Source organism: Eschrichtius robustus, chromosome 17 (genome assembly GCF_028021215.1).
Source record: "Eschrichtius robustus isolate mEscRob2 chromosome 17, mEscRob2.pri, whole genome shotgun sequence".
In the NCBI taxonomy this organism is placed as follows: Eukaryota; Metazoa; Chordata; class Mammalia; order Artiodactyla; family Eschrichtiidae; genus Eschrichtius; species Eschrichtius robustus.
Window position 1 is genome coordinate 29,008,112 of NC_090840.1, and position 24,575 is coordinate 29,032,686.

The 24,575-nt window shown below is 37.0% G+C and overlaps 1 protein-coding gene across 2 annotated transcripts in view; it reads left to right on the top strand.

The window, feature by feature from the left end:
• The window catches only part of CA13 (carbonic anhydrase 13), a 31,080-nt gene that overhangs the window by 1,162 nt on the left and 5,343 nt on the right, over nucleotides 1-24,575 (top strand). Inside the window, exons 2-6 of one of the 2 annotated variants that reach the window (XM_068525994.1) lie at nucleotides 3,391-3,588; nucleotides 10,648-10,766; nucleotides 16,659-16,754; nucleotides 18,047-18,109; nucleotides 18,643-18,798. In XM_068525994.1, the coding sequence (XP_068382095.1) occupies nucleotides 3,391-3,588; nucleotides 10,648-10,766; nucleotides 16,659-16,754; nucleotides 18,047-18,109; nucleotides 18,643-18,798 (632 nt within the window). The remainder of the gene's footprint in view (nucleotides 1-3,390; nucleotides 3,589-10,647; nucleotides 10,767-16,658; nucleotides 16,755-18,046; nucleotides 18,110-18,642; nucleotides 18,799-24,575) is intronic. The other variant, XM_068525995.1, reaches the window with a different exon arrangement.

A 24,575-nucleotide genomic window follows, 5' to 3' on the forward strand; every position in this document is an offset into this window, starting at 1 on the left:
TCTTGGATTAACATGCATATTATTCAGCAGTACTGTATAGTTAATTTTATAGAAAGCTTACTTTCACAAAGAAACAAAAGTTTCATTTCTAATTGTAGCCTTTTTGAGGCTATGACTAACTTGCCAGTTAAAAAATGGCAGCAAGTGAAAGTTAGAGTTTTAATAATAAAAGGTATAATTTAGGTGGATTTCTCTTTGAGACTACAATTATAATCTTACATTTTGCTAATTTTCAATTTATGTTTGGGGAAAAAAACCTACAAAACAAATTTCTTTTAATTTCCCTCTCTGCTGGAATAATTTCTGTTATTGTTATTTAATAGTCACTGGGTGTTAACAGTGCCCTCACTATGATTAGGAAGGAGAAGCGTATTTTCAATCAATGAGTATTGATTACTCTTTAATATGTTAGAAAATATTGGCTCCAATGAAGTGTATCTGAAATTTTAAAAATCCATCTTAGAAATATGTGAGGGAGATTAAGAGGTACAAACTTCCAGTTACAAAATAAATGAATCATGAGGATGAAATGTACAGTGTGGGGAATAAAGTTATGTAAACTTTTTACCTAAAGTAAAAAGTTATGTAATGTCTTTGTATGGTGACAGATGGTAAGTAGACTTATCATGATGATCATTTTGAAGTGTATAAAAATATTGAATCACTGTGTTGTGCACTAGGTACTAACGTAGGTAAATTATGCTTCAAAAACAAACAAACAAACCTAGAGAAGAAGAGACCAGGTTTATGATTACCAGAGTGGGATCACTCTGGGTGGGAAGGGGGAATTGGATGAAAGTGGTCCAAAGGTACACGCTTCCAGTTATAAAATAAATAAGTACTAGTGATTTAATGCACAACATGCTACATATAATAAACACGGCTGTATGTTATATATAAAAGTTGTCAAGAGAGTAAATCCTAAGAGTTCTCATCACAAGGAAAAATATTTTTTCTATTTCTTTAATTTTGTATCTATATGAGATGATTGATGTTCACTAAACTTATTGTGGTAATCATATCATGGGGTATGTAAGTCACATCATTATGCTGTACACCTTAAACTTACATAGTGCTGTATGCCAATTATATCTCAATAAAATTGGAGAAAACCGAAGAAAAAAATGAAAATTTGAAAACGTAAAAAAAAAAAAATTCATCTTAGAAAAGCCATAACAAGGAGTGATTTTTTATTTCGACTAAGAATTGTAGGACCATTCCCTGCTTTTAGATTCAATAGCTTTCTGAGGACCACACCTTTAAGTAAATCAACCTTGGCAAAATCCTATTGGAAATGTGTTGTATCCTGACTGGGCAAGTTTTGTTGCTTGTTTTCAGTTTAGACTGGCAAGAGCAGTGAATGAGCAGATAAAAGGAAACTTTAGCTGGGAACAGTAGCAATGATAAAATGGAACATCAAGAAGTGAGGCATTGGAAGTGGTTACCACCTTCACAAACAGCTTACAACTTCTTCCACAAACCTTTGACAGTTTTATTAGTTTAGTTCAGGAAATGTGACAATCACTGAAAACTACCTATCTCTATGGATATTCAGAAAGTTCCTGAATCAATGGAAGAACTTCTGTATATCTCTATAACTATGTTTAAATGGGTTTAACGTTGCACGTAAAAGGCAAGGGAAATGAACCTACCGTCATGGTTAATAGATAATATTGACTAACGCAAAGTGCTATTATTTTTATCTTATTTTGGCTTGCCTCTGCTTTTAAAATTAGTTCTGGTTATAAAGGACTGGAAATAGGAGCATAAAGGAATTAAGAGGAGAAAGATGCTCTTTCCTGATTGGAAAAAAGTTAATATATTATGACGTATGTGTTGCATACTTGAAATCCGATTCTCATTAGGTTAACTTATACTTGTGGGCAGTGAAATAGAACATTTTTTTCACATGAAAAAAGGACGAGATTGTATACAAAAAGAGTGTTAGAAAGGTAAATGAAAGTACTTAGTAAATAAGGAAATGCAATGCCTTTTCTGTAATAAGATGTAACGAAGGACTTTTGATGTTCAAGTTGCTTTCAAGTCCAAAGTGTATGATTCATAAGAGAGCAATTTCTAAGTTATGTGTGTGGTTATGTATTCATGCTATGACTTTTTTATACCTGAAGCATATGTAAAGGAAAGAATTTATGCTTTCTCTTTTGCAAAGAAGAGTAATAACGAGCGTTAGATTTAGTGATTGAAGCTGTTGATAATTGTGATATATTTGCATTTCTTGAAATTTCATTCTAAATGTTATCTTTAAAACATATTTGTTGTTGTTAGTAACAAATGCTTAATTCATTGTCATGCTGTGTCATTTTAGTTAGTACTTGACTTTTCGAGAAATCAAGTTAGTTGGTTAGTGGAGTAGGGAAAAGCTTGGTCAGCAGCCATGCTCTACAGACCTGGTGGAGGTGGTGTAAATTGCAGGCAGAGTAGAGGAGGAAATAAGAACCTCTAACCTGTAAAGTCTGTAGACTGGCTTGGAGCTTACTTGAAGCTGCAACCTTGCTGTTGATTTTGAGAGGCAGAACTTGAATGAGTCTCCCAGAGAAATGAGAGTAGACAAGGGAATTGTCAGTTTATCGCTTCACCTCAGTTTATCAAACATGTGTTTGATTCGGGAACTTAATGCGATTTTGACTTTGTGAATGAGGACCGGGATGACAATTGTACCTTGTATTGGAATTCAAATGTAATATTGGCAAAACAACCCTGGAAGGACCTTCCGAAATATAGAAAGAGAGAAATAAATTGTTGCCTGACTCTGCTGCAGAAAACCAACAATATTACATTTCCTGACATGGTGCAGTCATTTTATATGTGAAAATTTTACATATTTCCTTAGTTTGCCTGTTGCACATTCACAGGAAATTGAGCTGAGGGCTGGGTGACATGTGAAGATACAGTGAGTGATAGAAGTAGGGAGAGCATTTTAAAGAACTACACCCTTTTTCGCTACACAGCTTTCTCAGCTCCGTTAGTTCTTTCAGCCCATAAACCTGACCTGTGGAGCTATCACAGCTCATTCTTGGAGCTGAGACTGAATTTCATTGTTTTCAATGATGAATTATACTGTTGTTTTTAGTTCAGTAGAAGGCATTTGTGAAGTACTTTATAAAACTTGCATGCTCTTTTGTCTACAAGGGTGAGTTTAATTCTGAAGATGAATTAAGGCAAACTGGGAAGTTTCCATACCTATAATAAAAGCAGCTGGTCTTGTTAAACAAAACAAAACAATTAGATGTTAAAGTGCTGAGGGTAAAGATCGTATTTTATTAATCTTTGTATTTTCTTCAATGTCAAGTACAGTGCATTGCGCTCAACAAGTATTTGTTGAATGATATAACTTATTCAGTCCTTTTCTTTTGATCCTATATGTTAAAGGTCCTATTCATTGGAATGAATTTTTCCCTATTGCTGATGGAGATCAACAATCTCCAATTGAGATTAAAACCAAAGAAGTGAAATATGATTCTTCCCTACGACCTCTTAGTATCAAGTATGACACAAGCTCAGCTAAAATCATCAGTAATAGTGGCCATTCCTTCAATGTTGACTTTGATGACACAGAGGACAAATCAGGTTGGCTTTTCTTTTTTTTTCTCGGTTGGGGTGAGGAGCTTGGTTGATTGGATGGCACACTCTTATCTTTCATATCTGAACTACCTATGCACTGTGTGTTCCTTATTAGTACTTTGCTAGAACTTGTAATAAAAGTTTTGTTTGATTAGTTCATGGAATAATGTCTTTCACACAGTGAATAAATAATAGACCAACCAAAAAAAAAAAAAAAAACTAGTTTATTTGTTAATTTAAAAACTGAATGAAGTAGAAAAGAACATTTCCTTTTAAAATGAACATTTAATCCTTATTCAAGTATACCTCCTGCCCAAAGAATAGATCATATCAAGTTTAAAAGTAAGATTAAAGAGAAGATCAGAGAGAATCATATTTTGGAACACTTTTTAAGGCTTCAGACAAATTATTTTTATTTTAAGTCTAATATTAGGATAATGCTGTATTTACTCTATTAATGAAAAATAAATTTAAAAAATCCTTAATTGGAAGAAAGTCTTCACTTATTCATTAAGTTCAGATTTAGTTTAGTAATAATATCTTGTGTTTATGTAGTGCTATATTGTTAGCAAAAATTATAAGCCCATTACATTTCTTCCTCATATTTGTTAAATTCATAAAAGTGATTCGCTTTCATCAGAGCAATTTAAAAAATGCATAAGGAAAGATTAACACTTGATACTTTTCAACTTTTGGGTGGGTGGAGAAGTAACCTCACTTTTTACATATATTAAATTGTCTTTCCTTCAGTCCCTCAGTTTTATGAATCTGTATTAATAGATATGGTTGATGTGATGGGTACATTATAAAAGTAGTCCGAGGTTTCTAAGTACAAAGTTTATACCACCCATAATGGTAGTTTGATACTGTTTATGATCTCTCAAACAAAAAACTGAGGCTATCCATTCCTACTTTTAGAATAAGAAATGATTAGATTGTACTTCATCTAAAACTTTCTCATAAAAAACCTTACTTTAATTTGCTCAGTGATGATCCTGGTCTTCTCTCTCTCCCTCTCTCTCTCTTTCCCTCTCTCTTGCTCTCATTTTCCCTCTACTTTGGGTTAATCAGTGGAATTAGTTTGTCTGTGTTTCCAGATTTGACGCTGCGTCTGTGATGGGTAGTGTGTGCCCTCTCCCATAAGCAAAGGTCTCATTTCTATCTAGATCACAATGAAATTACCAGAGTTAATTGAAAATATCCATAAAGTACTTAGTATTCCTCTGAGACAGAAGCTACATAAATATAGGTCATGATTCTCGTTCTTTTGTCTCAAGATAAATGAAGAGAATGTTTCACGGTGATTTGGGGGATTAAATTAATTAAAACGTAGAAACTGCTATGGCTAAAATAAATTGTTGCTGGTTTTCCTTTTTCTTTGGTACAAACTATAAAAAACACAAAGATACTTCTGTAACAAGCCATTTTAACTTGAGTAAAACATTCTCCATTTTATAAAGAAGCCATTCTTACCAAGGTTAACTCTCAATCCCACCAGTCAAGAGACCACAGGCGTGAAACTTTCCTCATGGTCCTGGCAGGGCTTCTTTGGCTGGGCAGCTGCACAACCAGTGGTTAACCTGTGGGGAGCCACTCTTCAGAATTTTAATAGTCCTTTAAAAAGTGACAGGTAGATGTGAAATTCACACAAGAAGAAATTCATTAGAGACAACTCCTATTGGCTGTAGCAGACAAGAGTGTTCTCCCCCTAGCTTCTGGTTTTTCGGAACCCAGACAAGGTCCCACCTCTCTGGGAATCACACCTGACTGGCCCCATCACCCCTCCTGTGGCATCCCAGGCCTGTCCTCTTACAGAACTTCCCACACTGCATTGTGACTGCCAGTTGGTTCTTTCCACTCAGCTAAAGGCTCCCTGTAAGCAACAGCTGTGTCTTACTCCTTTACCGAGCATGGTGCCTGGCACACAGAGGGTACTCAATAAACGTATGTTTCAGTTAAAAGCATTTTTTTGGTATGATGTTTCTTGGAGGATATGGAAAACACCATGGTATGGCATTAGGGTACAGAATGCATTAGTATATGTAGGTGAAGTCCCGATAAAATTACAAACCACCAGAAATCAATTAATGTTTACCATTTGACACCTAAATAGTTTAAACATTGCTGGATTATTCATTGTTTGAACATTTAAATTTTAAAGGCTGTGGTACTAATTTTTAAGTTTTAATAAATGAAATAGTTCCTGGCATATAGTAAATACTCAATAACTACTAATAACTAGTAATAAAAATAATAATAAATAATAATGGTCTATGTCCTTTCTGTGGATAAAATATGTTGTGCTGAAATTTTAAAAAGATGTCCAAAGGAAAGAAGTTGCTTTCTTGCTAAGAAAGGCCTACTAGGAATGCTAGTAACTTGATGGATTCAGTGACTGTTCTTTAATTTTCATCTCTAAAAATTGTCAATTTCTTAGTTATAATCCTGTTATCTAGTTCTAGGTAACTGCCTGAAGTTAACCAAATGTACAAGATCTTAAATTATATATTAAAAAAGAAAAAAAACAGAAAAAGATGGGGGGTAAGCATACCTTAGTTCTGTGATCCACCCCCCCACCCCGCACCAAGCCAAGATATACAGGAAACTAAATTGGTAATCTGACAATGATGTATTATAAAACTTGATTATAATTATGTTTCCTTCTGTAAGTTTCTTGAGGATAGGGATGGACTTGCTCATTGTGTACTTAACATTGAACACAGTTGCTGGCCCATTATAAGCTCTTAACAATTGTTGAATGAATGAGTGATCAGAGAGTAACTTGATGTGCATATGCTCAGAGCAAAGGAAGCCAGAAGCCAGACTAATGAAGACTGTCCTGGCTCTGAAAAGAATTCAAGCCCCAGTAGCTAGGACCATTCCTATCTTCGTTCTCTCTTTCTCTCTCTCTCTCACTATAATCCTGGCAGATTTGTGCTCTTTGTTTCTTCTTTTCCTAGATTCCAAGCAAAACATAGATGTGATGTTCATTTAGTTTTACTTCAGAGAACTGTTTACCATACAGTGATCAGTCCCTGACTTTTATTAGATTCACAGGTCCTAAGACTATACTCTTTAGCGATGCCCAGGTCACTTCAGTAGCATCCTTACAAACTGAAGTTTGTGGGGGAGTGTTTCTACAGGTGAGGTCTCTTTCTTACTTTATGTTAGTAACATTTATTGATCCGGGCACTGTCCTAGGCACTGGGTATACAAGAGAATGAGATCAATCCTGCCTTAAAGGAGTTTGTATCCTAGTGAGATAGACAGTAAATGTGTGAACAGCCAAGTGTTTTGCTTTTTAAATGAATTTTTTTCTGATTTTGTTTTGCCAGCCTTGCTTATCATTTTAGGCAACTGACTACAGTGTAGTTTCAGAAAGTGAGTAGAGTAAGCAAATTACTAACAATTAAAAAAAAAGTTAAGTTTAATAGTGTAATGCATATGTTCCTAGTTGGTCTTTGCAGCATATAGCAAATGACAGAAATCCTTTTACTAAGTTATTAAAATTTTCTCAGACTTTAAAATTAACTCTGGGGCTTCCCTGGTGGCGCAGTGGTTGAGAATCTGCCTGCCAATGCAGGGGACACGGGTTCAAGCCCTGGTCTGGGAAGATCCCACATGCCACGGAGCAACTGGGCCCGTGAGCCACAACTACTGAGCCTGAGCGTCTGGAACCTGTGCTCCGCAACAAGAGAGGCTGCGATAGTGAGAGGCCCGCGCACCGCGATGAAGAGTGGCCCCCACTTGCCGCAACTAGAGAAAGCCCTCGCACAGAAACGAAGACCCAACACAACCAAAAATAAATGAATAAATAAGCCTACACCTTTAAGAAAAAAAAAAACCCAATACCGAGGGCATTTGTTTAAAAAAAAAAAAAATTAACTCTGGTTTCTTGATCTCTATAGACCTCTTATATGAGAGTTTTATTTGGAATAGACTTTTTTAAAAATCTTAATGGAGGGATATATGAGGTATTATATATATATATATATATATATATATATGCTAAGTGTGATTTTGGGGAAATAATTACTAGTTTTCAAACATAAGATGGAAACAATATATATTTATTCATCTAGGTTGGAAGGTAAGATGAATAATTTGACTCTTGAAAACACTAAATTATCCTCATTAAAAAATAATTTTTGTCACCATTAATCATTTTATCTCATAGTTTAGCTGTTCAGTTGTTTTATTATAGACCATCTCAACACTGGTGATTAACCTTGGTATTGTGACTCATTTTTTCCCACTCTGTGTTCCTTTGGTAGAGCACTGCTCCAAGAGAATGGTCTTCATGATTAAACATTTGCTCATCATAGTCCCAGGGTGGATATTTTAGTTAAAACACTCAAAGTCCAGATATGTAAAGAGTAAGGCAATCTCTGTTGCTTAACTAAGCAGAGCCGTGCTAATCTGGCTTTAAACCCTGGATTCAGAGGAGGTTTTCCAGAGATCAACCAGTACTCTTGGATGTTTCCCTAATAATGTGTGTGTTTTTTGGTATCACTTTCTTTCTCCTGAGCCAGCTTGTTTGCATCTTCTCCCAAAGTCAATTCCACATCTATCACTCAAGCTCTCTAATCTGCTTTTTATCTGTGAAGGAATGACTTCATGGTTCAGTTCAGGTCTTATTATACAATAGCAAGGGAAAAAGAGACAATAGAGCTGTTGATTTCTTTTTGTTTGGAATGCCACTGCATCCATGCTATATGGAGTCAGGGAAATGTGCCTTTTAAATTAATTTATCTGTGAATCATCTTTGAAACTGTTTGTTTAAATACAAATCAAATATTTTATTCATTCCTTCATCAAATATTTATTGTGCATCTCCTCTGTGATGGTTACTGTGCTAGGTGATGGGATGGGTACAATAGAGACCCGAGCAGACGGTCTCTGCCCTCTTGAACATTGTTCCGTGGGAGAAGAAACAGTACAATTATCTGTTCGTGACAGAGTAACAGAAGAGCGAGCCCTAGAGTCTGGTGTAAGTGATTCTCCCTTCTCTTTTATTTTTCAGAGGGCTCTGAACATAGCTATCTTTATTTATTGTAAAGAAATCTGGATGCAGATGAGTCTAAAGGAAGCCCCAACCATTCAACCTTACAAAAGATTTTATTACATACGCTCCCATTTTTTTTTTTTTTTCCTTAGGCAGTTTCGGGAATTGTAGAAGTTAAAGAACATCCAGTCCAATCTCCTAATTAAACAGAGACAAACAATCACAAATATAGACAAGAAAGCTGAAGCCCATAGAGGCTTAAATGAGTTTTGAAAAGTGGCATACTTTAGTAGCCAAGCTGGGACTATTCCCACGTCTGCTGATTCCAACTACTATACCAACTCTTAATTACTGATGTTCAACTTCAGCCGAGTCAAACCAAGTAAGGGAGAAATGAGTTCAGTTGTACTGGTCAATACAGATGGCAGTCTGGATCATTCTTTCTCCTACAGTATAGCTCAAAGAGGAGTGTGCCTTAGACAAATGTATTATCTTGTCCTTTTTTTTGTTGTTGTTTGTAGAAAACTGCATGCGATACCTCTTAACATCTTTTGCTTCTTATATAAGGTGGATCATTCTTGACAAATTTTGAGATTATATATATATATATATATATATATCTTCTGAAGAGGAGGGTAATTTAAATCAAACTATTGTTTAAGGCTGCACCATACCAATCCAACACTTAATCCTGTTGGAATGTCAATGAGAGATTAGCAGTGCTTTTGATGTAATCAGCATGTGATGCTTCCATATCTTCACATATCCTTTAAAACATGCTCAATAAAGATTAATTGGGAGGAGACAGTTTAGGACTATGTTTTCTACTAAAAAGCTTTTCTGTATACTTAAGATATGATTCTATTGCCACGATTTTAGAGATCATATGTGTTGAGGCAAAGTACTAAAATATACTCTGCCAAAGTGACAAAGATATGACGGATTATTTTAAGAGAGTTAATTTTGTCCTGTATTTCATGTTTCCCCAAGAACATAGAATTCAAGTATAAAAGACATGCTTACTTTGCCAGTTTTTGTAATAATCATAACAGCAATAAAATAGTAATAATAGCTAACGTGTCCAGCATGCTGACTTTCTGCCAGGCAGTCATAAGTGCTTTTTTTTTTTTTTTTTTTTTAATAATGAGAGCCTCTGGGAACTACAGTTTTGTCTTTTTATTTTTATTTATTTATTTATTTGTTTATTTATTTATTTATTATTTATAGCTGTGTTGGGTCTTCATTTCTGTGCGAGCGCTTTCTCTAGTTGCGGCAAGTGGGGGCCGCTCTTCATCGCGGTGTGCGGGCCTCTCACTATCGCGGCCTCTCTCGTTGCGGAGCACAGGCTCCAGACGCGCAGGCTCAGTAGTTGTGGCTCACGGGCCTAGTTGCTCAGCGGCATATGGGATCTTCCCAGATCAGGGCTCGAACCCGTGTTCCCTGCATTGGCAGGCAGACTCCCAACCACTGCGCCACCAGGGAAGCCCATGATAAGTGCTTTGTGTTCAATTTTTCTTCTGTTTTCACAACAGCATCAGGAGGAGGTAACGTTACTCTCTGGAGGTTATAGACAGGAGAGCTGAGGTTTCAAAGTTAAAGGATTTGTGCAAGATGACACAGTTAGTAAATAGAGCGTTCAGCGTTCTCCTAACGCTGAAGCCTATTCTCTGACCGTATTGCTAGGCTGCTCTACCATATTCAAGATGGAGCTCTTAGCACATCACATTTTTATTTAGAGAGGCTGACATCCTCCATTAAACGGAGCAATTCTTTACCTCTACAAACTCCCAGTTTCTGCTACTTTTAACCAGTGTGTCTGTTTTAATTTCCAAGATATTCCATAAAAATCGGTATTGTGGACTCTTTAACCTTTTAAAATGTTTGTTTTTACTCCTCATATATTTAAAAGTTGTATTCCTGTCAGCCATCTGAATGACATTTATAAAAAATTCCTTGGAGGACATGGAGATGTTGAGTGATCCAGGGAGATGCTGTGGGTTGTGACAGGATGTGTAAATTTTTTTTTTCTTGCTGACAATTTAAAATGTATTGATGTTTAGTTCTGCGTGGGGGTCCTCTCACCGGAAGCTACAGGTTACGACAGTTTCACCTTCACTGGGGGTCCACCGATGATCACGGCTCTGAACACGTGGTGGACGGCGTGAGATATGCCGCAGAGGTGAGCCATCAGACTTGTATTCATCATTCAGAGTTTTTCTATGTGACGGGATTTTGGGGACACAGAAGACAACTCTCTTTATGCCAGATTAGGTATCTCAGTGGCTGAAATTGCTTTATTCTTTCAGCATGAGAGTTTATCAACATGAGAGCCACACGTTTGGCCCTCCTGAGTCTTAGAGATTAGGGTTTTTGTGCCCATTTTAGAAATGAATAAACTGGAGACTTAGAGAGACTAAGTAACTTATCCAGCTAGGAAGCAGTTGAGATGGCTTGAAACCCATGTCTGTCTGATACCAATTATAAACTCTGATGTATTTCCTGAAAAGCCAGTGAGAAGGGAGAGAAAGAAACATTTGGTTTAGGCCCAACTGTGTACACATTTGGTCCAGACACAAATATATACTAAGATCACGTAAAGTCCATATGATATAGTTAATAGTAAGTGGCCAAGTTCCTCTTAGGGAAAAAAAAGTAAAGTCACAAACTCTCCTAAACTCTACATTACCTCTACAACCCCAGGTATTAAAATGGAGTCTGTAATTATTCAGGTCGTTGGTAAAGCAGAATAGGATGAAGTGTTCATTGACTTGTTTTTTTCCATTGGGGAGTTAACTTCTTTTCCTTATAATCATATTCATTAATAATATTCTACTTTTTCTAATCCTCTGGTTAAAGGACAAAGCATAATATACTTCAAGTTTTAATACAGTTAAATATTGCTAACACCCAGCTTTACCATGAGAGGAAAGTGAATTATTGTATGACTCAACCAAAGCTACTTATGTGAAAATATATAATGTGGCTTGTGAGTCGTCTAGGCAAGACAGAGCAAATGTTACCAGGCAAGTACAGTTTTTCTTCATGTTTCTTGTGATTACGGAGCTGTGGAGTTGAGACACTCTTTTATAGCCCTGCTGCTCAGAGAGATTCAGCAAACAGACTTCTTTCCAGTTTTATTTTTCTGTTGACTTATACATCTGCTCTCTGAGACTGTCAACCAAAACGTCCTTTTTGCCTACTAAAACACTTTTGCTTGAGGCCGAGTGCTTAGGGTATGGGACCTGCTCTGTCCTTGGGGTGGAGGAATAAAATCTACATCCAAAGTGGACCAAAGATGCCAAGAATGTACAAAGCAGGACTCCTGAACCTGTACAGTGTCTCAGTTTATATCACCTACTGAATAGTTTTCATGTTTGCTTTCTAAAGTTTTGCGTTCTAAATTTGACATGTTTTAAATTTCAGAAGTTTTGTGCAGATTAAGAACTGGCTTTGGATCACTGAACTGTAATTTTCCTAAGCCACTTAGGAAAATTGGTCACATTGCTTTATGTTTACACCTTCTAACTTCATAAACTTGAAAGTATACTTTCAGAGAGGTTGACTCTGAGTTGGCAAGTGGTTTCCTGGAAAGGGCCCTCATATCCTGAAATTAGTCAGAGGTGCAGAGTCCTTACTTGCAGAGCAAGGGCCATCTTTGTAGGTTTTCCTTCCTGAAGAAGATGAAGCGTTGACTGGAATTTCACACTGTTCTTTAATGTATGTTTAAGGCTATTTATTTCATTTGTTCATGCATGTATGCATTCATTCATTCTTTTAAGAATTCATTGAGATCCTAGCATGTCCCCATCTTGGCCCAACTTACTCGTGCTCATCCTGAAGGGAGTGCTGGGAAGGAGGAGGGATGGGTCAGGAAACACTTCCTCATGGAAAAGGCTTTACCCAAACCTGAAGGAGGAGCAGGAGTGAGCCAGGCAAAGGGGAGAGCACCTGCATAGAATCATGTGTGAGGACTGGGGGTGGGGAAGAGTATAACATATTATCACATATTTGAAGAACAGAATGGCCAGTGTGATTAGATCATGAAGTAAAAGGGGAGAGTTGTCAGGGGTAAAGTTGGGAGGCTAGAGGCATCTGATCTTACTAAGGTAAGTCACGTAAGTATTGCAAACTTTATTCTAAGTGCAACAAGAAGCCACTGATTGGCTTTGAATCAGGAAGTGATCATACACGTGTTTTAAAAATATCATTCAAGCTATAGTTTGAGAATAGATTGGATTGAAGCAGGAGTGGATAAAGGGAACCAGTCAGGAGGCTTTCGGGAATGTTCCAGGTAATAGGACATAGTGCAGCTGGAGGGCTGGCTAGCTGGAAGTGCCGCTTCAGTGGGCTTTGGTGATTACTTGGGGTTGAGGGTGAGGGAGGGAAGGAGTCAGTGTTTCTGGCTTGAGATAGGAATGCAACTGGAAGAAGAGGAAGTCTGGGTCAGACCTCAGGGTTGGTGGGTGTTCGAGGTCGACAATAAACAAATAAATAAATTGGATGTGGTAAGTTCTTTGATAGGAACAATACCATATGATCTGGTAGAGTGACTGGGTGCTTAAGAAAGGCCTCTTTGAGATGATCAGTGAATTGAGACTGAATGACCAGAAGAAGCCACTCTGAGGAAACCTAGGGAGATCTTTCTGGTAAGTGGGAACAGCAGGTACAGGTGCTCTCAGGCAGAAATGAGGTTGGCATGTTCTAGAAGAGAAAGACATTGGCTTCTAGGATTGGAATTAATGAGAGAGGAGAAATTATTAGCCATGTTCCAGAGAGGCCTGCAGAGGCCATACCACGTTGGGCTTTGGGGGGCTTGGTGAGCAGTTTGGAGTTTATCTTCATGTAGCAGGACAAAGACAATGGAGGGTTTCGAGCAGGGCAATGGCATGTTCTGCTTTATATTTTATAAAATATAACTAGCTGCTCCGTGGCTAAGAGTTTGGGCAAACATTGAAGAAGCAGGGAGACAAACTAGAAGGCTATGAACGTGTTCACATGAGCGATGATGGTGATTTGTACTGTGGGGTGGTGGAGATGAAGAGAGCTAGACGAATCCATATGTTTGGGGGGTAAAATACATGGGACTTGCCAAGGAGAAGGATGTCAAGATTGAAGGAAGGAAAAAGAGGAATCTAGAAACACTCTTAAGATTTTGGCTTGAGCAACCATGAGAATGGTTGTGCCATTTGCTGAGATGGGAAAGTCCAGGGAGGAGCAGGCTGCAAACAGGAATGAATTGTCTGTTTGGACATGTTAAGTTGGAGAGACAACTATAGGTATTCTAGTCTCGTGTTCAAGTAGGCTACTGGATACAAACCTGGAGTTTAAAGAAGAGGTCAGGGTGGGAGATAAAGGTATTTGGGAGTCATTTGCATTTGGTTTCAGGTTCAAAAGGATCCCTTTGTGCTTGGCTATCGAAGTGATTCCTAGGGGTTGTTTAGTTTTTCCAGCTGCCTTTGTACCTAACTTCAGGACTACCATCAAGTTGTGTCCTCTTAAAAAATAAAAATATGAAGAAAAAATGAAAGGAAAAAAAAACATTCAAAGCTGTAACCTTTAAAAATTTAATTTGGAGCCTAATCTAATGATTTGTGACATTACAGAGATTAAAGTAATCTAAATCATGAAAGACTTTATCCCGAGAGTCACCTATCTACAAAAAGTAGGCTAATAGTTCACTGCATATTTGGAACTTTATCTGATTACAATTTATGCCAAATACATAATGAGCATATTAAATGTGTAGTTGATAGTAAAATTACGATTTCAACATTAATGAGCACATTTTATGTAGCAATAGTATGCAATTTAAAAATACTAAAGTTGAGGGCTTCCCTGGTGGCGCAGTGGTTGAGAATCTGCCTGCCAATGCAGGAGACACGGGTTCGAGCCCTGGTCTGGGAAGATCCCACATGCCACGGAGCAACTGGGCCCGTGGGCCACAACTACTGAGCCTGCGCGACTGGAGCCTGTGCTCCGCAACAAGGGAGGCCGCGATAGTGAGAGGCCCGCGCACCGCGATGAAGAGTGGCCCCCACTTGCCACAACTAGAGAAAGCCCTCGCACAGAAATAAAGACCCAACACAGCCAAAAATAAATAAATAAATAAATAAATAAATTTTAAAAAAAATACTAAAGTTGAATAATACTATTATTTAGAAATTGCTTTCCAATAGGGAAGAATCTTATTTCCATTTTTGCAGTGGCTACTATAACTTCTTGTCATTCAGTTCAAATCACTGTGGCTGTCACTGTTAGGAAATGTGAGTTTGTTGTTTGTTTGAGTTTTAGTTCAAATACAAATGCTAATAAAGTTGATATCAGTTGCTCTGAAGATACTGCTGCCAGTTAAGCAAAGTGTGTGGCAGAGAGAAGGACTTGTTTAAAAAAAACAAAACATTTTTCTTGCTTTAGTCTCCTATAATATTTCAAACAATTGTTGTTTTTAACCAGTGGAAGGATATACAGATAGATTTATGTCTCTTTAGTTACACATTCATTTTCTAATCCGTTGGAGTTGTGAACATAGAGAGGGCATTTCACATCTTTCTATCTCCTTGGTGTCATCTCTTACTAAGTGAACTATGTTGGCAAGGAGCCACTTAAAACAACTTTAGTATACTTTCCTACCTCTCCCTTACAGTGGAATATCATCTGTCTCATGTGAGCCAAATGAATTTTGTTTCATCATCCAATATTTTCAGGCTTTGTGCCTCTCCCAGCTATCTGACATCAACATAGAACATGGCACCAGAAGAATCTGCTTTTGTATTTTCCACCTGGATATGCCACAGTCTTCCTTGATTGTTTGTGAATGGTGCACTATTTTATAGTTTTATAGTTCCCAGTTTATGGTAACTCTTATTTATCTAGAAATCCTCCCATATTAGTTGCCTGTAAGATGTGAAGTTATATTTAAAGGAAGGGGTAAAAACATTCATTTGAATATATTAAATTCTCTCTGTAACAGCCAGAAAAGTGATTTGTGCATGAAACCCTTCGTAAATAAGTGTTTCCTCCCCGAGGTGCCAAAAGGACTCATTTGAAAGAGATCTTATTTGAAGTCCATCCTTCATGGAGGGTCCTTGGACAACATGGCCGAGTCATGATCTTGGCCAAGTCATTTGGGTACCTGCATTGCCCTCTGGATTCTATCTCAGTTTGTCCTTCCCTTAACCAGGAATGAAGACCCTCTAAGAATGGTCTTCTGCCTTATTGTTATTCTACAACACTTCACACTTGTTTGTGAGTTTGGGATACTGCATTGTTTACTATTGTAGGACATTTAGGACACCTTTGGAAGTTGTGAAGTGGGTGAAGCCTGTTTTCTAGAGTTCCGGGTTCTCCAACTCCTTGTCTCTTCCTTCTTTTTTCCCCCTCATCAGTAACACCAGCTGCCTCTCATTTTCTTCCTCAGATGCCTCTGTTTACAAGACCCTGAAGCCTCTTTTTCCCTATTAAAACTTGCTCTCAACAGAGGATCTGAACATATTCTTAGAAATTAGAAAATGTGTAAATACCACTAAAAATAATTACCCCTAAGGAGAATTTGCATTTTCAAGCCATAAAAAGTCTTAAACTGCAGTGATGAACATTTGACTGGCAGTTTCAGGAACAACTGGCACTGTCCTCAGCAGCAGGATTGTCCCCGAATACCTACTGTGTGGAGGGTGACTTCTCCACTTGCCTATGACCCTGCACTCGTGCATTGGACTCAGCCGCCAGCTGGGGTCTAATTGAAGGCTGCACAATTGCAGTCCCATCTGCGGACATGGGGGATCCCTGAGTCACTTGGGAGCAATGGTTGGAGATTGTTAGGGCTAGAGAGGCTTGACAGGATGCTCCAGAGCCTTCTAGTGATGTGGACTTCAGCACAGAACACCACAGACCAAAGTGACATGGTCCTTCGCCTGTGTACTTTAGTTTTTAGACAAAAGTAAAGAGGAGGATTCTGGACATTATACATATAAGTGCACAATACCAGACGATCTATATAAATGTTTTATTTGCATTTATTTTTTAAGGGTGTTTAAAAAAAACATTTGAATTATGTTGTGTTCCTCCCTTTCAGCTCCACGTTGTTCACTGGAATTCAGACAAATACCCCAGCTTTGTTGAGGCAGCTCATGAGCCAGATGGACTAGCTGTCTTGGGCGTATTTTTGCAGGTGAGAATCACTAATTTCATTTTGAATAACTAGTCAACCATGTTGGGTAAAGAGTTTCAATCATGGGGTAGACAGTCTACCATTTTTTAATAGTAAACTAGTTCTAGGTTTAATGTTTTCCTTTTGAAGTGAATTTTAAAGTTTTGTATATTAGTTGATGGTTCATCTAAGGGCCCAGAACTACCCTAGGAACATTGTCTTATGATACGTCTCATTGTCCATTGATCATTTTTTTGTGAATAGCAAACGCAGATGCAGCAACAATAGTAGCAGAAGTAACAACTGAGATCTTGAGAAGAAAATCTTTATAATAGGCTCTTCCTGACTGCTCAATATTTGGAGATACAGGGTAGGGTAAAATTCAAGTTCCTGATTCTTGAAGCACTAGTTTGACCACAATAGTGTTTTGTCCCAAACACACTGACCATTTTAAAAGATTCTGTTGTATTTTTCTTTGTCTGATATTCACAGGAGGTATCACTGTCAGAATACCTGTGGGTGGGCTGGGCCACTCAACTCCCACTGCGACCACATTCTTTAGGGTGTGCATTTTCGATATGCCCCTGACTCTGTGTGATGTTGATGTTGTAAGTCGTTGCACTGGGACAGGGGGAAGCATGGGGCAGAGCAGAGACTGGCATGCATAGCAGTAGCTCCTTTTTTCGGTCCCCAAGTCTGGTGGTGGCAGTGAGATCCAAGTGGGGCAAGGCATTATACTTGAATCCCAAGGACTTAAAACCTTCAGATAGATTCAGGACACCCCAAATAAATGAAAAGAAGTACATATATTTTTCTGAAGGATTCTCCTCATGATGATATATTCCCTTGATTCAGGACCTCAAGTCATTTTAAGCTGAAAGTGGGAGATGTTTTCATCTAATGTTTTGATTGTCACCAATAGTCGGTTTGGATCTAGGGTCTGAAAGTCACATCTGGTTTAATAGTGCAGGTGTTATGTAAGAGTTTCCTAAGCAAAGTTTCTCTCAAGAGAATCTGTACCCTGAACATTCATAAAGCTGACAAATATGAAGCTGTTACTGCTAGTTTTGGAATAGAAGTTATAGTTCAGCCAAGGAGCCCTGTAATATTATCTTGTTGTTTAGATTTTTCTGGCGTGATAAGGCTGGCAGGTGAAAGAGAGCCTCACTATAGAACAATCACTGTTTGTTTGTTCTGGGCTGGCTTAGGTTTTTTTTAAAAAAAAAAAAGAATTTAAAAATAGTGACTGAAATGGAGTGATTCAGACCTGATGTGCTACAGTAACCATTTCTTCTGAAATTTTGTGTTTTCAGATTGGTGAGCATAATCCCCAACTGCAAAAGATTACTGACATTTTGGATTCCATTAAAGAAAAGGTAAAATTAATTACTATTTACTAGTGACTAATATATACCTTGGTTTCTCCTGAATTCTCTTATCTTCTTCTAAAAATTCAGACTTTGACATAGCATATGCTGCCGGCTTGGAAGCAGGTTTGGAACATACTTGACCAATAGAACAGAAGTAGCTTATTACCACTTATCTGTTGAAAATTATGAAGGGGTCTTAAGTTATCTAAAACAATCACTATTACATCTATTTTTGCATAATTAGTTTCTTTTATTGGAGTTTTGCAGAGTAAGCCTTTAGTTGCAACACATTTTAAAGACCACTTACATTAAAAAATAAATCTTGAGCTTCTTAAATAAATCTAGGTGATGCGCTACTTCATCTTAAAAATTTAGATTAAGGCAGATTCTTTTTTTTTTAAGATCTGAAAAGCAGATACTAAATAATTCCATGAATTACAGAATTCCAGTGAAATAATATTTCAATGGATGTATGTTTTTTTGAGGTCTGTGTAAAACTTTCCCATTGTAATTTGTGGGAATTCTCTTTTCTTCCTCAGGGTAAACAAACTCGATTCACAAACTTTGACCCATTATCTCTGCTTCCTCCACGCTGGGATTATTGGACGTATCCTGGTTCCCTTACAGTCCCACCTCTTCTAGAGAGCGTCACATGGATCGTTTTAAAACAACCTATAAACATCAGCTCTCAACAGGTATATCGCTTTTTCCATATTGATCCTGATTCACTAGAGGAAACTGGGCTTAATCTTGTGGTTTTTTTTTTTTCAAACCCTGCCCTTAATTTCTGCTGTTGTGAAGCCTGAAATTAGGCTTTATCTTTCTCTTCATTAATCAGATGGGTGGTTGGACCAGATGAGATTTATGTCCCTTTCTTATTTGACCTTCTATGATTAGACGATTTCTTTCCCATTTCCTAGAAATGCAATGTGCAAACAGACATGGATGGAAGTGAAGTGCCACTTTAAGGGCTATACTTGTTTGTTTTTATTTTCTTTTGTGTGGTCTGAGATATTAACAGTCTGGGATACAAATGGGAAAATCAGGAGAGAGGCTTCTCTCAAAAGGTGATAGTCTCCTTTTTGACCTCAGTCCCTGGACCTGCCTCTCCTACAGATCTCACATTTAGAAGGGGAACGGCGAGAACAGCACCCTAAGAAATGTGTGTACTTGTTAAATTTTAGAAGTCCATCTGATCTTTTGGCTTTTATTGACAAAACTGTTGTGAAGCTGCCTGAGGGGCTTTAAGCATTTGCTAAGAGGCTGTGGGTGGCTGCCTGTGCTCTTCTTGTGAAGACATTTCCTCACTGGTTCTTCTGATAAATGCTTATAGAGCCCCCATGGTCAGTCGGTCAGTCAGTCTCGGAATGTCTTTGATGCCCAGAGACTCTGGTCAGAGCTGTGACTGACGAATCTGCCGGGTGGATGCTCTGTGCTCTGGGATGCTGTACCTAACGGGTTTTGTTTTGTTTTCCGTTTCGAATTATATGCTGCGAGATTCTTAGTAAGAACATAGCCTAGTAATTTTTGCATCTAATAAAGTACTCCTATCCTGAGCTGGCCCACCTGCCTAGCGATCTATATCTTTCCTCCAATCAAAGACTAGAGCTGGTTCACCTTTACGAAGGTCATATCAGGTAACTTTTCCCCTTGGGGTGTTGAACACATCCAACTTCTGTCGACCTTGTCTTTAGAATGAAAGCCAAATAATAATCTGGGGCATACTTATTAAAACATTTTATAAAAGTCTGGGTAGAAATCCGGAGCTTGACTGACACAGAAATTCCTGTGAATTTTTTCCATCAGAAATAAGGTGAGTTGCATCATGAGAAAAATGACCTGTCACAGATTCAGTGGCTTTATTAATGGGGTTCATTTTCCTCCCCTTCACGTGCTAAACTGTTTACTTTTACATTCTTTTATTAAATTTGAATAGGTTAATAGTAAGAGTTAATACATTATAACATCAAGTTAGTAATATTAAGGGAATCATGTTTTCCCTCATATTTCAAGAATTTCTTTATTCCTTAAAGCCAGTTGGAAAATAATTTTTTTTTCAATCCACCTGTGATTTGGAAAACAATATGTATCAAAATATATATTTAGTTACTTAAAATACATAAAGTTAACCGAATCAAAAATAACTCCCTGCAAGTTTAGGAGTGACTGACTGCCTAGCTGTGAACTCACTACTGTATCTTATTTGAAGCTTAATTCATTAATGTTAATTATTAATGTGGTTTTTATGCAGTTAAGAGTTTATAAAATAATAGCTGTGTTTTAGAGGTTTAGTGTGAGTGGTAATTCACTTTGAGGAATTCACTTAAATCTACTGTAGCAGGAACACTTTCAGACATTTTATTTTTAACCAGATTGAAATGATTATCTGAGTAATAATCCCAATTATTATGATGATTATAATATCTTAATAATCCAAATTATCATGATTATAATATCGTAATAATCCAAATTATTATGGTGATTTTAAGATTTAAAGAATGAAGCAAAAGGTATTTTAAGAGTCAAATCCCATTTGAACCATGAGAAAAACATCAGAAAATGCCCAGTTGAGAGACATTCTCAATATACATGATCAGTAGTCCTCAAAACTGTCAAGGTCATCAAAAACAAGGTAAGTCTGAGAAATTGTCATAATCACGAAATGCTCAAGGAGACAAGACAGCTAAATATGATGCCATTCCTTGATAGGATCCGGGAACAGAAAAAGATGTTAGGTAAATACCAAGGAAATCTGAAAAAAGGATGGACTTCAGTTAATGATAACATATTAATATTGGTTCACGAATTGTGAAAAATGTACCATACTAATGCAAGATGTTAATAACGGGAAACTTTTGTGTGCGTCCTTAAAAGTGAATGAAGAAAAATAAAAGGGGAAACTGAGTGTGGGGTATCCGAGAACTAATTATTCTGTCTTTGCAAGAATTCTGTAAATCCAAAACTGTTCTAAAATAAAAAGCATGTTTTAAAAATCCAAAGCATGAAAGGGTTGATAAGATTATTTAGTTGCTTAACTGTTTTATATAAAGTAAAATGAAAATGTCTTTTGTGTATACCATTGATTTAAGGATTACTTTTCAAAAGATAATTTTTAATCTCAATTTTAGCAGCTCTTTATTTTAGAAACCACTGGAAAATAGTATTTTTATTTATTTTTCAATTCCACCATATAATGTCACTGTCTGTGAAGATTAAATCCTCTTTTTAGTAAGTTGGTGCCAGTTTTTTTCTAGGTTTTTTTTCCTGCTGCTATTTCTTGCCAAGTCATTGTTTGACCTAAAGGGCAAATCAGATGGTTTTCATTTTCTTTTTCTTGATACAAGTCCATTTTTCTCCCCAAAGAAAAAGAGTCATTTACGGGAATGCTTGATTTAACTGCCAGGCCAGTAAACAGATACACTGTTTTTTCTGCTTCCGATAACAGATCTGTCATTCTTTGGAAGGCTGACTTCTCATGCCAATCTCTTTGGTTTATGCCAGATTATCAAAAGTGGCTTACTGACCTGCTGAAATTTGCAGAATACTTGGCTTTAATTCTGTACTCCTTTTTAAAGAAATTTTTTTCTTTTTTGTTTATTATGATATTTGCATACAATAAAATTCATGAATTTTAGTGTGCAGATGATGATTTTGGTTATTGTAACAACCACTACAATCAAGATATAGAATGGATCCCTTGGCTGAAAAAGTTTCCTTGTGCCCCTCTGTACCCCATCTTCTTCCTCACCCATGGCCCCAGGCAACCACTGAGATGCTGTCACTAGAACGTTATCTTTTTAAAATTTTATTTAAATGGAATCATATAGTACATAAACACTCCTGCTCCTCCAGGTTTGGAGTTAAAGGCCTTTTCCAAGAGGGAGCATTCAAAACACTCTGACAGTATTTTCTCTCAGTCTGTGGTTTGCCTCTCTTTTTTTTTCACTATATCTTTTGAAGAGCAAAAGTTAAAAAGTTCTTAATCTAGATGAAGGTCATTTTATCAATTTATCTTTCATCGTTTGTGCTTTTGGTTTCCTGATAAGAAATCTTTGCCTAACTATATACCACAAAATATTTTTTCCTACTTTAAGTAATAGTTTTAGCTTTTACATTTAAGTGTTCTATTATTTATGAGTTAATTTTTATGTGTGTTGTGTCCCATTTTCTTTCCTTCTGATATTCTTTTTTTTATTTGAAGTACAGTTGACTTACAATATTATATCAGTTTCAGGTATACAACATAGTGATTTATTATTTTTATTGATTATACTCTACATAAAGTTATTACAAAGTATTGGCTATGTTCCCCTGTGCTGTACATTACATCCTTGTAACTTCTTTATTTTATACCTGGTAGTTTGTACCTCTAATCCCCTACCCCTATATTGCCCTTCCCCAACCCCTCTCCCTTCCGGTAACCACTACTTTATTCTCTTATCTTGAGTCTGTTTCTGCTTTGTTATACTTGTTCATTTGTTTTATTTTGTAGATTACACATATTAGTGAAAACATATAGTATTTGTCTTTCTCTGACTTATTTTACTAAGCTAATACCCTCCAGGTCTATTCATGTTGTTGCAAATGGCAAAATTTCATTCTTTTTTTCTGGCTAAGTAATATTCCATCACACACACACACACACACACACACATACACACACACACACACACCACATCTTCTTTATCCATTCATCTCTTGATGACACTTAGGTTGCTTTCATATATGATATTCTAATTATGCAAACATTTGACCTTTTAATAACATCTAACAGGTTCCTTCCGAGGCTCTATTAGTTTGAAATCTTTTTAAAAAATCTCTGTTCTTCACTGTGGATAATTTCTATTGACCTATATTCAAGTTCATTTGCTCTTTCTCTGTCGTGTCAGTTTGTCTGTTAATTTTATCCAGTGAATTTTTGTTTTAGAAATTATATTTTTTAGATCTAAAATTTATACTTGATTCTTTTTTATTATTTCTATTTCTCTGCTGAGACTTCCCGTTACTCTGCTGAGATTTCTCATGCACTAAAAAGTATGCTTTGTTTAACTTCATATAACCCACAGGTAGTTGAAGTAGCCACTTTAGAATCCTTGTAAGTTCCAAATTTGGGTAATCTTGAGTCTCACTTTGTTGATTTTTCTTTCTTTAAGCATGTATTCCATTTTCTTGAGTCTTTGTATATTGAGTAATTTTCTATTGCATTCTAGATGTTACGAACATTAAGTTGTGGAGATTCTGGATCTGTTATTTTTCTCTGATCAGTACTGTTTCCTTTGTGTTGGCAGGTAATTTTCTTGGCTGGGCTTGAGTTGCAGATTTTCCTTCTTGTGCAGTAGCTTCAGTCTCAGTACATGTGTGGTTCTTGGGTATGAGTTTGGGGATCCTCTCTCTGGCTCTTTCCTTGCAAGACAGGTATGCCCCATAGCAGCTCTATGCACCTTGCAGACTCCACCGTGTCCAAGTGAAAAACTGGAGAGACAGGAACTCACTTGAGGGCTCCCATCTCTCCAAGTGAGCATGAACTCCCCATCTGAATCCCTTTACTTATGTTCACTCTTTAGTACCTGCAGCTGGTTGTTTTTTTGTATTGTGTCTGGGTTTTACACTTGTCTTTTTCCAGGAAGGTTGTCTGCAGAGTGTTAGTCTAGTATATCTGGAATCAAAACTCTAATGTTCTGCTTTAATAGTACAATTTTTTATTTTGTAATTACTGATAATTAACAATCTAGGAAAATTTCCCTAACTTCTGCATCTTCAGACTCTGTGTGAATTGAGGAAAGAATTAATTCACTTGAATATTAATTTTGACTTACTATATAAAACTATCTAATTATCTTTGAAATTAAAGTTTTAAATTTTAGAAGACAGTATAAGTCAATTCTAGAATTGTTTAATAATTGCCAATTTTTGCAAGGCGTGATGCAAGAGGTATAAACAAGTGTTAAAAAGGCCCTTGTCCTCCCGTAGTTTATAATCTAACAGAGGGGATAAAATAAATGCATAAAAAACTGTAACACAGTGGCTTTGCTTGGTACTGTAAGAGAATATAAGGTGTAAGGGAAGTTCAGAAAGGGAGAGACTAGTTTTCAGTGGAGAAATCAGGAAGAGACTTCATGAAAGAGTTTACATTTGGGTTGGTTCAAAAAGTGGGGACAGGTTGGGGGTATAAAGGAAAGGGGAATTTCAAGAAGGAATAGCATAAGTAAAGGCAAAAAAGAGAAGTGCAAAAAATATGTGGGCAACTTTGTACCTGTGGTTGTCAAAATTGAGAGTATGCAAGAATCACCTGATGAAGCTTACCAAAATGTGGATCCTTGGGCCTTGTTAGAAACTCTGATTCAAAAGTCTGGGGGGGGGGGTCCAGGAATCTCAAGTTTTAAGAATTACCTCAAAATCTTTTCATTCAGATGCTCTTGGACCCCCCCTTCACAAAACTGACCTAGAGTGGGACCTGTGTGTGGAATAATAG